Below are 13,342 nucleotides of genomic sequence, written 5' to 3' on the forward strand. Positions count from 1 at the left end.
TCTGCTGATACAACAGCAGATACATCTTCAAGCTTTCGTGCATGTGTGTGCTTTAGGATATGTAAAACGATGTGCTGTCAAAATGGACTTATCACTGGTTTGCATAACTAGCTAGGCTTTTTGGGTTTACCTGACCCCAGTCAAAAGAGCAGTTCGTAAATAGCAATTTGTGTGCTTAAAAGTAACTTAAAGCAATGCATTTAAAGATGCAACTTTTCCATGGGGGTTTGTCTAACATCTTAACTAATCTACATCACCCTTATGTATGAATCGTATGTTCTCTGATTCCTAACTGTAGCAGACCTATGCCATTGCTGGTGCTACAGAGGGCAGTTTTAAATTTGACCGCAAAATTCATGAACTAGCGCTAGATTTTTGCATGAAATCTTTGCCAAAATATCTCAAAGATTTTTAAAAAACCTCCCACTGTTGAGCTTTAAGGTTGGGATTGGATGATCTAGCCCATAGCGGAGTGAAAGTTTAAGCTCACTTTAAAACAGCCATAGTGCATCTTGGGTTGCAGACGCATTTTATGTATTTTTTAGACACAATAGTGATGTGATGAGAGTTACAGTATATAAAACTCTAGAGGCTGCATTTCCTGTAATTACTCTGCTTAAAAAAAACAATTCTGGGAAATATTGCGGTTTTGAAATAATGCAAAAATCCATAATTGCGTTATAATAAATTCACAGTGAAAATCAGGATGAGGGGGCAGTGAATGTTAGATGCACCAAACACTGCAATGCAGGAAACACTGCATCATCTGCTGAATATGTGACCGTGTGATGCAGTTTGTTAGCCTGCACTTACAGTACAGATCACAGTCAGGATCATTGTATGTGTGTGCAGTGAAAGTATTGTTAGGCAGCGGCACTAGAGAATATATCACATTATTAGCATCCTTCAGTGACAAAGAATAATGAGGCTAGATATAATCTGGGTCAGTCAGGAGGAAAGCACACACGCACATCTTTTTACCAGTGCAGACGAATACTGGCTTCATACAGTATCTTCTCTTTTGTTATTCTTCAAATAGAAACATATGCAGCTACAGTCAATATTTAAATGATATTGTTATTTATATTTAATTGAGTATATTATACATATGTGTATATTTTGAAACTATAGCTTGTATTAGTGTGTTACTGTAGTAGTACTTTCAGATTACTGATACTGTATATTTTAAAGGTCACCTAATATGAGAAATGTACTTTTATTTTAACCCTTTAATGATAAAAATCTAAAAAGAAAAGTTTATAAAAAAAACTCAAACATTCTCATGGGACAAGCTTTTGCTGTTTTCTGGACAAACTGATGTCACTTTGCACTAGTGTTAAGCAATATGCCCCATTTTAAGATCGTCCTATCGTCCGCCTGTGAGATCGCAGATAAACAATAGTATCAGGGGGTGGGACCGAAGATTACTCATTTATTTATTTGTTCATTTTTTATTCCTTTTATGATTGGTAGACAAAAAGACGTAAGGGCAACACTGTCATGACCGCAACCTTCTTAAAACTGATGCCATTAATCCATCCACGCATTAAGTCCAGGCATTTTCCTGCGTGCCAGGGAGTGGGAACAACATACTCGCTGGTTTTAACCCTCTGTGTGCCTAACAACCTCTCTAGTGCAATGAAATGTCAGAGCCATGCATATTACAAGCTTATGTGCGAGAAAGAGTCAGAGTCATGCGCATTATAAGTTCAGGTGCTAGAAGGAGTCCATGCCGCGCGCATTCAGGTCCGAGTGAGAGTCCAAGACACGCGCATTAAGTCCAGATACCTGCGAGAAGGAATATGCGCAGGTTACAAGCTCTCGCGCAAAGTGAACCCCAATGCGCATGTTAATGTGAATCTATGATGATAATAATGATAACCATCGCCAACTATTGTCATGTAAGCCTGCTATTGGTGATATCGTCTATCGGCAGAACCCTACTTGGCACAGGCCCTGCCCACAACCAAGAAAAAGACCACCATCATTTCTATTTCAAATTTTCTTTAGATATTATTATTATTATTGGACATTTATTATGCAGGGTTCCCACGGGTCATGGAATTTCTGGAATATCATGGAATCTTAAAAGGCCTTTTCCAGACATTGGAAGTCAGGGAATTTTATATTTTTTGTCCAAGTCATGGAATATCAGGGATTTTTGTTTGTTGCTTTAAATGTTAGATTCCATTTATCAAAATGTAATCCGCTTGTTAACTTATAACATAAGGAATACCATTTCCGGGTCCAAGCCTCCGCTGACTACAATTTAAAGAGCTATTTTTGGCACTGTTTGTTCATTTTATGCATTTTAGGTACATTTTATAAACTAAGTGTACAGTACATTATCCATCCCGGACATAGGTCATGGAAATTCCGTTTTTTAGTCAGGGAAAGTCAGGAATTTTGACATTTGACTTAGAGTTGGAACCCTGATTATAAACAATGCAGTAAGGTGATTGGCTTATTTACCGTATTTTCCGGGCTATAAGTCGCTCCGGAGTATAAGTCGCATCAGTCAAAAAATGCATCATGAAGAGGAAAAAAAACATATATAAGTCACACTGGACTATAAGTCACATTTATTTCGAAAATATTGCATTTTGTTTGTTAAGTCTTTCTCCGTTGTCTTTAAGTTAATGTTTCAGTTAACAGTTTTATTCAGGGGTAGGCTACAGGAGCAACATATAGCGCCCTCTCATGGCTGTAGACAGTAATGTTTTCCTTTGGTTCATGTTAGTCAGTATGAATTAATTTTGACAAATAAGTCGCACCTGACTTTAAGTCGCAGGACCAACCAAACTATGAAAAAAAGTGCGACTTATAGTCCGGAAAATACGGTATTTAAAGCGGTGTATGTTTTTGTTAAATATAGTTAATGGGGAGGGAGGCACCAGCTTTTTTGCATTTAAAAAGACAAACACAAAAACAGCACTTCTTCCTGCACATCCTGAGACAAATCTTGAAAAAAGTTTATATTAGGTGACCTTTAATGTACTTTTAATATATATTATGTTATTGTCAGATTATTGTGTGTACTGTATGTAAAGAGAGATGAATGTTGGTTTCGTGTTGTAAATCTGATAGATATCTCAAGGTACAGTAGTATATGTGTGTCAGCATATACTATATATATTGTGTGTGTTTGAGTTGTCTTTAATTTATCCTCCTCTCAGCCGGAAAATCTTCTCCTGGCCAGTAAGTGCAAGAACGCTGCCGTGAAACTGGCCGACTTCGGCTTGGCCATCGAGGTGCAGGGAGACCAGCAGGCATGGTTTGGTATGTAATCATTGCTAAAGAAAAGAAAACATGCACATATGCATACTTACACAATTCATCATGAATACCAGTAAGCATTTGTTGCTGTTTCACAAAATATCTAGCAGAGTTTGTGTTTAACCGTGCATTGGTGTGTTTTCCACAGGATTCGCAGGGACACCTGGTTACCTGTCCCCCGAGGTGCTGAGGAAGGAGGCATATGGCAAACCGGTGGACATCTGGGCCTGCGGTAAACAAACTCAAACACAGCGACATGCACATGGTCCTTCTGTAGAGACAAAGCGATTATGCGAGACCACTGTAGTGTTTGCTCTGGTGAAAGTTGTGTTGGAAACCCAAGTAGGCTGGCTGGCCTCTAACTGAACATCCACACATAAACACAAGTCATTTATTTTTCATGAGAATTTGTGACCGTTGCCGATTTCTGATTATTCAACAGTTAAAGGAATAGTCAATTTTCTTAAAAGAAAATCCAGATGATTTACTCACCACCATGTCATTCAAAATGTTGATGTCTTTCTTTGTTCAGTCGAGAAGAAATTAAGTTTTTTGAGAAAAACATTGCAGGATTTTTCTCATTTTAATGGACTTTAATAGAGCCCAACACTTAATACTTTACTCAACACTTAACAGTTTTTTTTAACGGAGTTTCAAAGGACTCTAAATGATCCCAAACGAGGTATAAGGGTCTTATCTAGCGAAACGATTGTCATTTTTGACAAGAAAAATAAAAAATATACACTTTTAAACCACAACTTTTCGTCTAGGTCCAGTCCAGCGCGACCTCACATAAATGCATAGTGACGTAGGGAGGTCACGTGTTACATATATAAAACGCACATTTGCGGACCATTTTAAACAATAAACTGACACAAAGACATTAATTAGTATCATTCCACATACACCCGAACGGTCCTATTTCAACACACTTGTAAACACTGGGGCGGAGTTTCATGTTCGTCCTCTATGACCTCTTGACGTCATGACGTATTGCGTGAGGTCACGCTGGCGCTTTCAGGACCGGACCTAGACGAGAAACTGTGGTTTAAAAGTGTATATTTGTTATTTTTCTTGTCAAAAATGACAATCGTTTCGCTAGATAAGACCCTTATGCCTCGTTTGGGATCGTTTAGAGTCCTTTGAAACTCCATTGAAAAAAAACTGTTAACTGTTGAGTTAAGTATTAAGTGTTGGGCTCTATTAAAATCCTGCAATGTTTTCCTTTTAAAAAAACATAATTTCTTCTCTACTGAACAAAGAAAGACATCAACATTTTGGATGACATGGTGGTGAGTAAATTTTCTGGATTTTTCTTTTAAGAAAATGGACTATTCCTTTAAGCAGATGTGAGCCAGAAACTTTCATTATACACCCCTGTTTAGTAATTTTGGGTTTTTCATGATGTTTAAAACCTTTTAATCTGAAGTCATATGTATATGGTTGACTTGGACCATATGATATAGAAAAGCAGGCAATAAGAATAGATAGGAACTCCTTTTAAAATGTATAGGAACCCATTATAAGCATCACTAGAATACGTTTTGGATTTAGGCATAACATTATTTCAGATTGGATTGCTATGAGCTTGAGCATACGTAGTAAGTTAGAACTCCTCAGATAAAATGATTTTGTTATCCACAATTTGGCTGTCTCTAAGGAACTGTCATATTGGCAGCACACCTGCGTTTTTAGGTAGGCAGAACACTTGGAACTTGGATAGCTTATTTTCTTATGTCTTCATTAAGGTGTCATTCTGTACATTCTGCTGGTTGGATATCCACCATTCTGGGACGAGGATCAGCACAAACTCTACCAGCAGATCAAAGCTGGAGCTTACGATGTGAGTCTTCCGTTTTGTTTCTGTGTCTTTCATGTCATGTTTGTGGATGTCTTGTTTTAGCTATAAAAGCATGCAACACCTGGTTGAAGTTTGCATACTCTCATTGGCTATTGCAGCTGTTATGTGGTAGGCAGCCTGATTGAAGCCTCCTGATCCCAAATCGTAAATATCAGACATGATTTGGAATCAGGTAGGGTCATTATTTAGATTTTTGCACCCTCGAATTCCAGATTTTCAAATAATTGTATCTCTGCCAAATATTCTCCTATCCTAACACACCATAAATCGATGGAAAGCTAATTTATTCTGTAGATGGCGTATACATTTCAAATAATTGACCCTTATGATTGGTTTGTCACAATCCTGAAAAACTGTGTAAAGACAATAACCTCTAAAAGTAGTCATTTTTCCATTGTTTGGCTTTCATAACATTGTTTTTTTCCTTGGCAGTTTCCATCTCCAGAGTGGGACACAGTTACTCCTGAAGCCAAAAACCTCATCAATCAAATGCTCACCATAAACCCCGCCAAGAGAATCACCGCACAGGAAGCTCTTAAGCACCCATGGGTCTGCGTACGTATTCTCCAGTCATGCACAGTGCTTGCGCTAAAAAAAACGGCAGCAAATACCAAATCCCCAGTTTGGACACCGTAAGCATATTTTCCCCATTTGTTTCCATAGCAACGCTCTACTGTGGCCTCCATGATGCACAGACAAGAGACCGTGGAATGCCTGAAGAAGTTTAACGCTAGGAGGAAACTCAAAGTGAGTTATGAACACACACGAAGATACCCTAGTTTCACAAACACACTAATATTCTTAGTGCTTAGTACACCGGTACTTAGCAAGGTTTCTCTATCATCTCACAGGGGGCCATCCTCACTACCATGCTTGTGTCACGAAACTTCTCTGGTGAGTTACTTGGGCGTGTTCAAACCTGGATATTAACCTTTGAGCTGTTTTGATTGACAGGGCAGATGTGTTTTTGATTGGTCTGTCTTGTGTCTGGTCTCAATGTTTCCAAAAAGTCACTTTTTTATAGATGGATTCTCACTCTGTCTTTTCATTGTCGTTTGTCTGCTAAATAAACACTTTCTAAGTAAAATAGATGCGACTTAACATGTAAAGCACACATAAAGGTGCTAAAAAAGGTTCTCCTAGTTTTTGATCTCTTTTAGACGAAAGGTACTGTAGATGTTAAATGTTCTTTATAGGGGCCATACATTCCAACAAGGAATCTTTTACTGTGGGTTCACACCAGCGGCGTTTGAGGCGTCAAATTTGTGTCTACCGCGTCTAGTTTGCCGCTTGAACATTTTAAGTTTACTCGATTCATTCCCGTGTAAAATTCTAGTCATCGAGACATTCACGCCGAAATTCGCGCAGGGAGGGGCGACTCCGCTAGCTTCCTGTAATCACGTACCTACTAGAGCAAGCTCCTGATTGGTTAACGCTGCACGTTTTCCCGTCAAAGTTAAAAGTTTTCAACTCGTGCGCTTCCCGCGGCAACACTCAATTCGTGGCATTCATGGAATCGCATCTACCGAGCCGCGCTAAACGCCTCATTCGCGCCGCGAGACCTCCAGACACACGTCAACGCGTCTTTACATTGACTTAACATTGAAATCACTCGCACTTGAGTCCACAATTGGCAAAATTGTGTGCACCCAAACAGTATTTGAATACAATTTGGGGTTGTGTCCGCACATATATGTATTTATGAAGATTTTGGTTCCAAAACGCAATAAACGCCTTTTTTATTATTTACAACCAAAATCAGTTTGTTTCTGGTCAGTATTAAAAAGTAAATTCTTAAATTTACGCAAAATCCTATATCCACCGTGTTATTCTTTTATCTTTCTCCCTTTTTTCCAAACCGCGACAAACGCCACTTCTCTTTCTCTGCAGAATGCAATAAATCCGCTCAACAAATCACAACGCACCATTCCACGCATTGTAAACATCAATGGCAGCATGTTGAATACACATAGAATTTTAGTTTTCCTAATCTATTTTATATCTATTTATTGTTTAACAACAACAAAATAATACTTTTGATGCCATTGATAAACCTGTGGTGGTTTTCTGTGGCGGTGAAGAACCGTAAGCTATCAAAATCGAATCGAACTAAATTAATATAACAGGGCAAAGATTAATTCACATTTATATATTGATTCAATAGATTAATAGCATTTTGAAAAAAAAAAAACGTATTTATTGCAGTTTTTACAATAAATCTTTGAAAATCAAATTACGGCTTTGAATTTTTTATGTTATTATAACCTAAAGATGCTATGTGAAAGTTTGTAACAGAAAAGAGTGTTTTTTATGTTGTCACTTTCTTGGTATAGAAAACGCATTTACTGAAATTAGTCAAAATGGATTTATTGCATTTTGGAACCAAACTCTTCAAATCTACTATCAGCCCACTACTTTTTCCCTTTTATCACATAGCATGCTACTCTGACCTCACAGAATTCATGCATATTCCATAACAACATACATATGGGCTTTTTTCTCTTTGTCCACAACTTTTTCAATTATCTATACCCTTAATAGAAACTTGTTTCTAGCAAATTGTTAATTTCATCGGTGATGTCATGGCTCTTCTTGTATTCTCACAGGACGTCTATAGAAGTGTTTATACTATAGATGTGCTTTTGAATGTTTGGAGGGATTATTCTCTCTGGGTCCCAAACGGGAAGTCTTATCTATGTTTCATGTCGGTTGTAATAAAAATATGGCTCTTGTTTGTGTGGGAATTATGCTGTTCAAAGAAATAAGAATAAGTGTTGTTATGGCTGATTGAAACTTTCTTCTGCTGTAGACTAATGAATGATTCTCTGTCACTCTGCCCCTCTTCCCTATCTCTCTTTGTTCCTCCCTCTTACTGTGTTTTGGTTTTGTGTGGTTGGGTATGTATGCGTCTGCGTGCGCGTGTGCTAGTGGGTAGCAGGCAGACCACAGCCCCCGCCTCGGTCACTGCGGCTGCGGCTGCAGTTGCCGCGGCTGCAGGCACCACAGCAGGGCTGGTGGAACAAGGTAGCGCCGCCCTGCTGGGCACAATTTCTCTGCGTCCTCCTGTCTGTACTTTTCTCCACACATATTACTCTCTTTTCATTGCAACTTTTCATTTATGTTTCATCCTTTTTCCTCTTCCTATGTCTTACTTTTCACTTTCCCATTTTATTGTTCCTATTTCTTTTCCATTTCCATGTCCTCCCTGATCTCTGGTCTTCTGTTCTCCTCTCTGTCACTTACTAGTCCATGATTGTCTCTGCATGGGACTAAAGCATGATGACTCACACTTTACCTGTCTTTCCCGCTCTGTCTGCTCTCTCTTTCCTGTCCTTCACACTTCAGTGTCATTATCCGCCTCGTTTTGCTTTCTGTTCATGTCAAATGCTACATCAAGCATCTCATTGGTCCTTTCAACTGCCAATCATCCTCACTTACTATTTCATTCATCATTCATTCATTTCATAGAGTTTCTACACACTCAAGCGTTTGCATCCCTTCGCTTTTCGAAATCCTCCACACCATTTCTTCTTTTCATATGTTCCATAAATCACTGCCTTTGACTTTCTCTGGTTTATTCTTATCTCCTTCACATCATCACTTTTCGTAACCATTTTTATCTGACACACCCATAAGCCATTTCAACCCTTGCATCTGTTCTCCGTTTCTTTACTCTGTCTTTAATATGGTCTGTGAAGTTTTCAGGAGTGGAACAGTGTGCCTGCTGTTGTGCTGAATGCTGCATGAGAGATTGGACTAATGCATGTTCACTAACTTGGGGGTGTGATGGGCCATATGGATCTGGTGCCCCTGTGCATGGTCAAAGCTTTTCTCGAACAATATGATTTTCATTTTGTAGTTTGAATACACGCAGTATATACGTATACTGACTGTTCATTTGTAATGTGTAATTTGGTTTCCCCTGCTGCGTCGTAGACCTCCGCGTATATGCAATTAATCACAATAAACTCAAGACCCACATGCCTGTAATTAAACATTATAGTTAAATATTATAGTTTATAGTTTCAACAATATTTCACCCCTTTGGTTATTAATCATTTTAATTCACTAAATCTCCTCCAGAATAGATAGCTTGCATATGCATTATTTTAGTACATTGTTTTACGCAGTCACAGACATTAAAGTGCAAAAGGCCTCCAGTCCTTGGAGCTTGGTCAAAAATGTTATTCCTAGTTTTGCATCACATCCATTTTTCTACTATACAAAAAATACACAAGTAATAAAATGAAAATTCTGGGCCAAGACTGAAAATTCTGAATGCACAAAAACTGAAAAAAAAAAGTAAAATAGTTTGTGTATAATATAAATTTTTATAACATAAAATTGAGTTATAAAATAATCAGTTTTTTGAAAGTAGCAGACCAAAATTGGATGAAAATGAAACAATACTAAATATTTAATTTAGTTTTATAATTAATAATGTAAAGTTTTAGAAAACTGATTGTAAAACTGAAAACTGACATTTTTCACTTCTGGCCCAAAATTTTCAGCATGCAAAATTCCAATGCATCCCTAATAAAAAGCAATAAGAGTAATCATCATTAAATTTACACTTTGTTGTCATGTTATGCCCTCTAAAACCTGGATTATGTGTATGGGAATGTACGCACACAGTCAAACACGCACAGCCTTGCAAACCATAGTTTATTTGACTCGTGACGTGTACACAAATTTTCAATGCATGTGCATTGAAACAAAATGCAATGCATCCCCGGGGCTGCATACTACATTCTCCTGAACACACATGTACAACATACGCGTACAAAGTAGGCGCGGTAACAAAAATCCAGCAGTGCACGACTGCACGTACAGTATGCTGACCCTCACACATACGTAAAAATGGTACTATACTTCTAGCCTAAAGGGCTGTTCACATTATAACGATAACTATAAGAAATATAGTTTTGAAAACCGATTTATATTAAAGAGAATAGCGGAGTTTACACCACAACTATAACGATAAAGATACAATGAACAATATCGTTGGGATCACTTTCTGAAAAAAAGTCTCACTTGAAGAACGATAAACCATTAACAGCCAATCGAATCTATTTGAACTTCAAGTGCACTCGCACTTGAAATGACAGTGGAGAAGCTCATTGCTGGGGTCCATAACATTAAATTACCTCAGGTATCCAGCGCTGATGCAGTTGCTGTGAAATTCACTACGTAATGCTTTATTTGTACCACACTGAACACGCTAAAAGGTAAGATATTAGATTACACAAACTACTAGATTCACTGTTTAGAGTTACGCAAAAAGCAGCATGTTGAGGACATTTGCTGTTTATCCACTTTGTAAATGCAACAAGAACAGCATATTTATACATGCAGTGACATGTAAACAGTTTGTATTACTTGAAATGTCCAATATTAGTTAATGCCATTAAAGGCGAGTGAATAAGCATAAAGGTACCGCGTATGATGTGGATGCTAATATATTTATCGCTTTAGTTAACGTTATCTTATAATGTGAACGGCTCTTAAGGCTTACCGTATGGTTAAATGCTTGAAAATAGTTTAGTAAAAAAAAACTGTTCTGCATGAGGCGACAGTTTTACCTTCCCAATGAGCCAAAAAAATGATTGGGTATGACGTGTTTAGAAGTAAAACACATCCTGAATGATGTACAGTAAACTGGTCGAGCTGGTACACTGAGCGTGTGCTGTTGCTCAATGTGAAGGCTTTGCTTAATTTCTGATGCTGCCTCCACATGCCTGCCATCAAATATTTATGTTATGCTGCCTAATCTCTGTTGTCCTTCAGCCTGAGCAGCCAGACCACTGCGCTATAGGCAGTTACACTACATGCACTGGATCATTCCAGATCCTGTCCTTAAGACAGGAGAGATTTTATGTAATAATTATCGGTGATGTCACTTTATTTCGTGTGCACCTATTGCACGTACCAAGATATAACATTTAAATTCCCATTTTTTCCCATTTTAAGAAGCAATCAATTTGGTGGCAGATGTTTTACTAAAAAAGCCTTGGGAGGAGGTAAAGACTTGATTTTAGAGTAGTGGAACTGCTTATATAAAAAACCTTGGCACAAACCTTATATTTGCCTGCTATTTTTGTCAAATCCTGTTTGTGCTGACTGTAGCTGTGCTAAGTAGATAAAAACCCACATAGAAAGATGACTATACTCAATATAAGTCAACCCACTTTTTTGTTTCTGAACTCTGTATAGAGCTTCATAGGCGTAGTTGTTAAGCATCACACTATTAATAGAGGCAACAATAGCACTCTGGTGTTTTGACGACTTCTCCATTGCTCTATTTTTCTCTCCATTTTCTCTCTCTCTCCCACTTTCTCTTGCGCTCTGTGTTAATGGCAAGGTAAGGAGCTTGTCTCACTAGAGTATTAGATGTTACTTTACTCATGCTCTTTCTACAGGGACGCATGCTCATTTCTTCTTACTGATCTCTTTGGGCCACCAGATGGATGGGTTGGTGGCCCAGATACAGCTCTAGGAGGATCTGTATCCAAAATTCACCTTCAATGACCCTATTCTTCATTTGCACAAAGACACTGACTGCACACATGTTCTACTTAGGCTTGAATGTTTTTTTTTTGGCAAACTACTGCTGCGTGCCTGTTGATTTTTGTTTTATGCATATTGTCACCTGAAATCATAAACTAAACATTGTTTCTTGTGACTCTTGAACTGGGCAGCTTTTTGGAAGTTACTTACGCTGCCAAGAGCAGTAGTCTTTTCCAGGGAAGATTTAAGATAGCTTTCAAGATGTATGTATAAACTCAGGAATAAAGCTCAAGATGTCTTTGGCTTTGAGACTCAACAAGGGAACAAAAATGCAAAATAAATCATGAATGCGATGCTATTTTGTTTTCGTTACTAAAATGCATTCATTTACAATGTTTCCGGTAAAGTCCCCATAATATCAAAACTGACCATTCTTGTTTTTTAATGGAATATTGCAGTGTTCCTTATAAAAATTTATTTGTGTGGGTCAATCATGTGCCCTCATTATTGTTAATCAAAATGTGAAAATGTGAATGTACTTCTGCCCTCTTGTTGGCAATCATTCTCGGATGACGTCTGCTAGATGGCTTGGGTGGGAGCATCTGTTAGCACCGATCCCTCTAAATGTCAGTTTATGAATGAAACGCTTACTTTTTTATATCCAATTTATTCACTGTGGAAAACACAAGAAACGCCTATTATTACCTCGTGTGATATTCCGTTTGACTCGGAAATATGTCAAATGCAACTTCCCCTTCACGGGGACTTTAAGGTGCATGCTTTTTTGATTTGATTGCATTTGAAGAGCTCAGATGCAAAGACGCTAAAAATGCATCCTTTGTAAAAAAAAAAAGAGATAAGGAATAAGTTCATCAAATACTTCCGCTTCAAATCCCTGCCTCAGGCCATTCAGATAAACCTCTTTGTTTGGCAGAATCTGTTAAACACCATGACAATTTTTTAACAAATCCCTCTAAATGCACGGACAAAGAATTCGATGAAAGACGGCACACGTACGTCAAGATTTAAAGAGTTAAAGGACCAAGAGTTAAGGGAGGTTTACCGAATATTTTAGGATATTGACCAAATAATTGAGCCTCCTACCTTTTTTAGAAAGGACAGTAAATAGTGGTTGGAGACTTTTGTGAGTTTTGCAGCAAAAATTTGTTAAATACCAATAAAATTTCTAATGTGACAATTGTTAAAATAAGGCATTTCAATAACTGACTAATAACCTTTTAAGTGCACTTACTGAATTTAAACATAAAAGCCTGATACAAAAATACTTATAAGAAAACATGTCAGACGCACTTAGAGGGTTTTGCATCTGAGCTCTTCATTTGTTTGCATATGTATTTTGAATACAAAATGGTACTTAATGAATGTTTTTGTACGGTTTAAATTAGTATTTTCCACTATAATGCACCAAAATATTATTGGTTTGCAGTGGTCCTCCATCAACTTCATTGATAACTGTTTGGCAGAACCTTTAAAGGTTCATTTTGAATGTTATGTTGTTTGAGATCCAAACGATTTATGATATTTATAATACTCAGACAGCAGAGACTGTACTGTATGTCTGAAGCACCCGGGGATTAGTTGAAAAAAAACTTGGATTGGGAAAACTGTTATTTATATACCGTCACTAAGGGTTTTCTTAACTTTCTTAGGGGTTTTCTAGCAACTGGATCCAGTGGT

General features: G+C 37.7%; 1 protein-coding gene across 50 annotated transcripts in view; it reads left to right on the forward strand.

The window, feature by feature from the left end:
- The window catches only part of camk2b1 (calcium/calmodulin-dependent protein kinase (CaM kinase) II beta 1), an 87,014-nt gene that overhangs the window by 40,990 nt on the left and 32,682 nt on the right, over window positions 1-13,342 (forward strand). For 25 of the 50 annotated variants that reach the window (XM_065250639.2, XM_065250648.2, XM_065250655.2 and 22 more), the window contains 7 exons: window positions 3,177-3,279; window positions 3,425-3,508; window positions 5,025-5,119; window positions 5,570-5,692; window positions 5,801-5,884; window positions 5,989-6,031; window positions 8,066-8,161. In XM_065250639.2, coding sequence (XP_065106711.2) covers window positions 3,177-3,279; window positions 3,425-3,508; window positions 5,025-5,119; window positions 5,570-5,692; window positions 5,801-5,884; window positions 5,989-6,031; window positions 8,066-8,161 — 628 coding nt within the window. The remainder of the gene's footprint in view (window positions 1-3,176; window positions 3,280-3,424; window positions 3,509-5,024; window positions 5,120-5,569; window positions 5,693-5,800; window positions 5,885-5,988; window positions 6,032-8,065; window positions 8,162-13,342) is intronic. The other 25 variants (XM_065250651.2, XM_065250666.2, XM_065250658.2 and 22 more) reach the window with 1 other exon arrangement.

The sequence above is a fragment of the Paramisgurnus dabryanus genome, chromosome 5 (genome assembly GCF_030506205.2).
Source record: "Paramisgurnus dabryanus chromosome 5, PD_genome_1.1, whole genome shotgun sequence".
Classification (NCBI taxonomy): Eukaryota; Metazoa; Chordata; class Actinopteri; order Cypriniformes; family Cobitidae; genus Paramisgurnus; species Paramisgurnus dabryanus.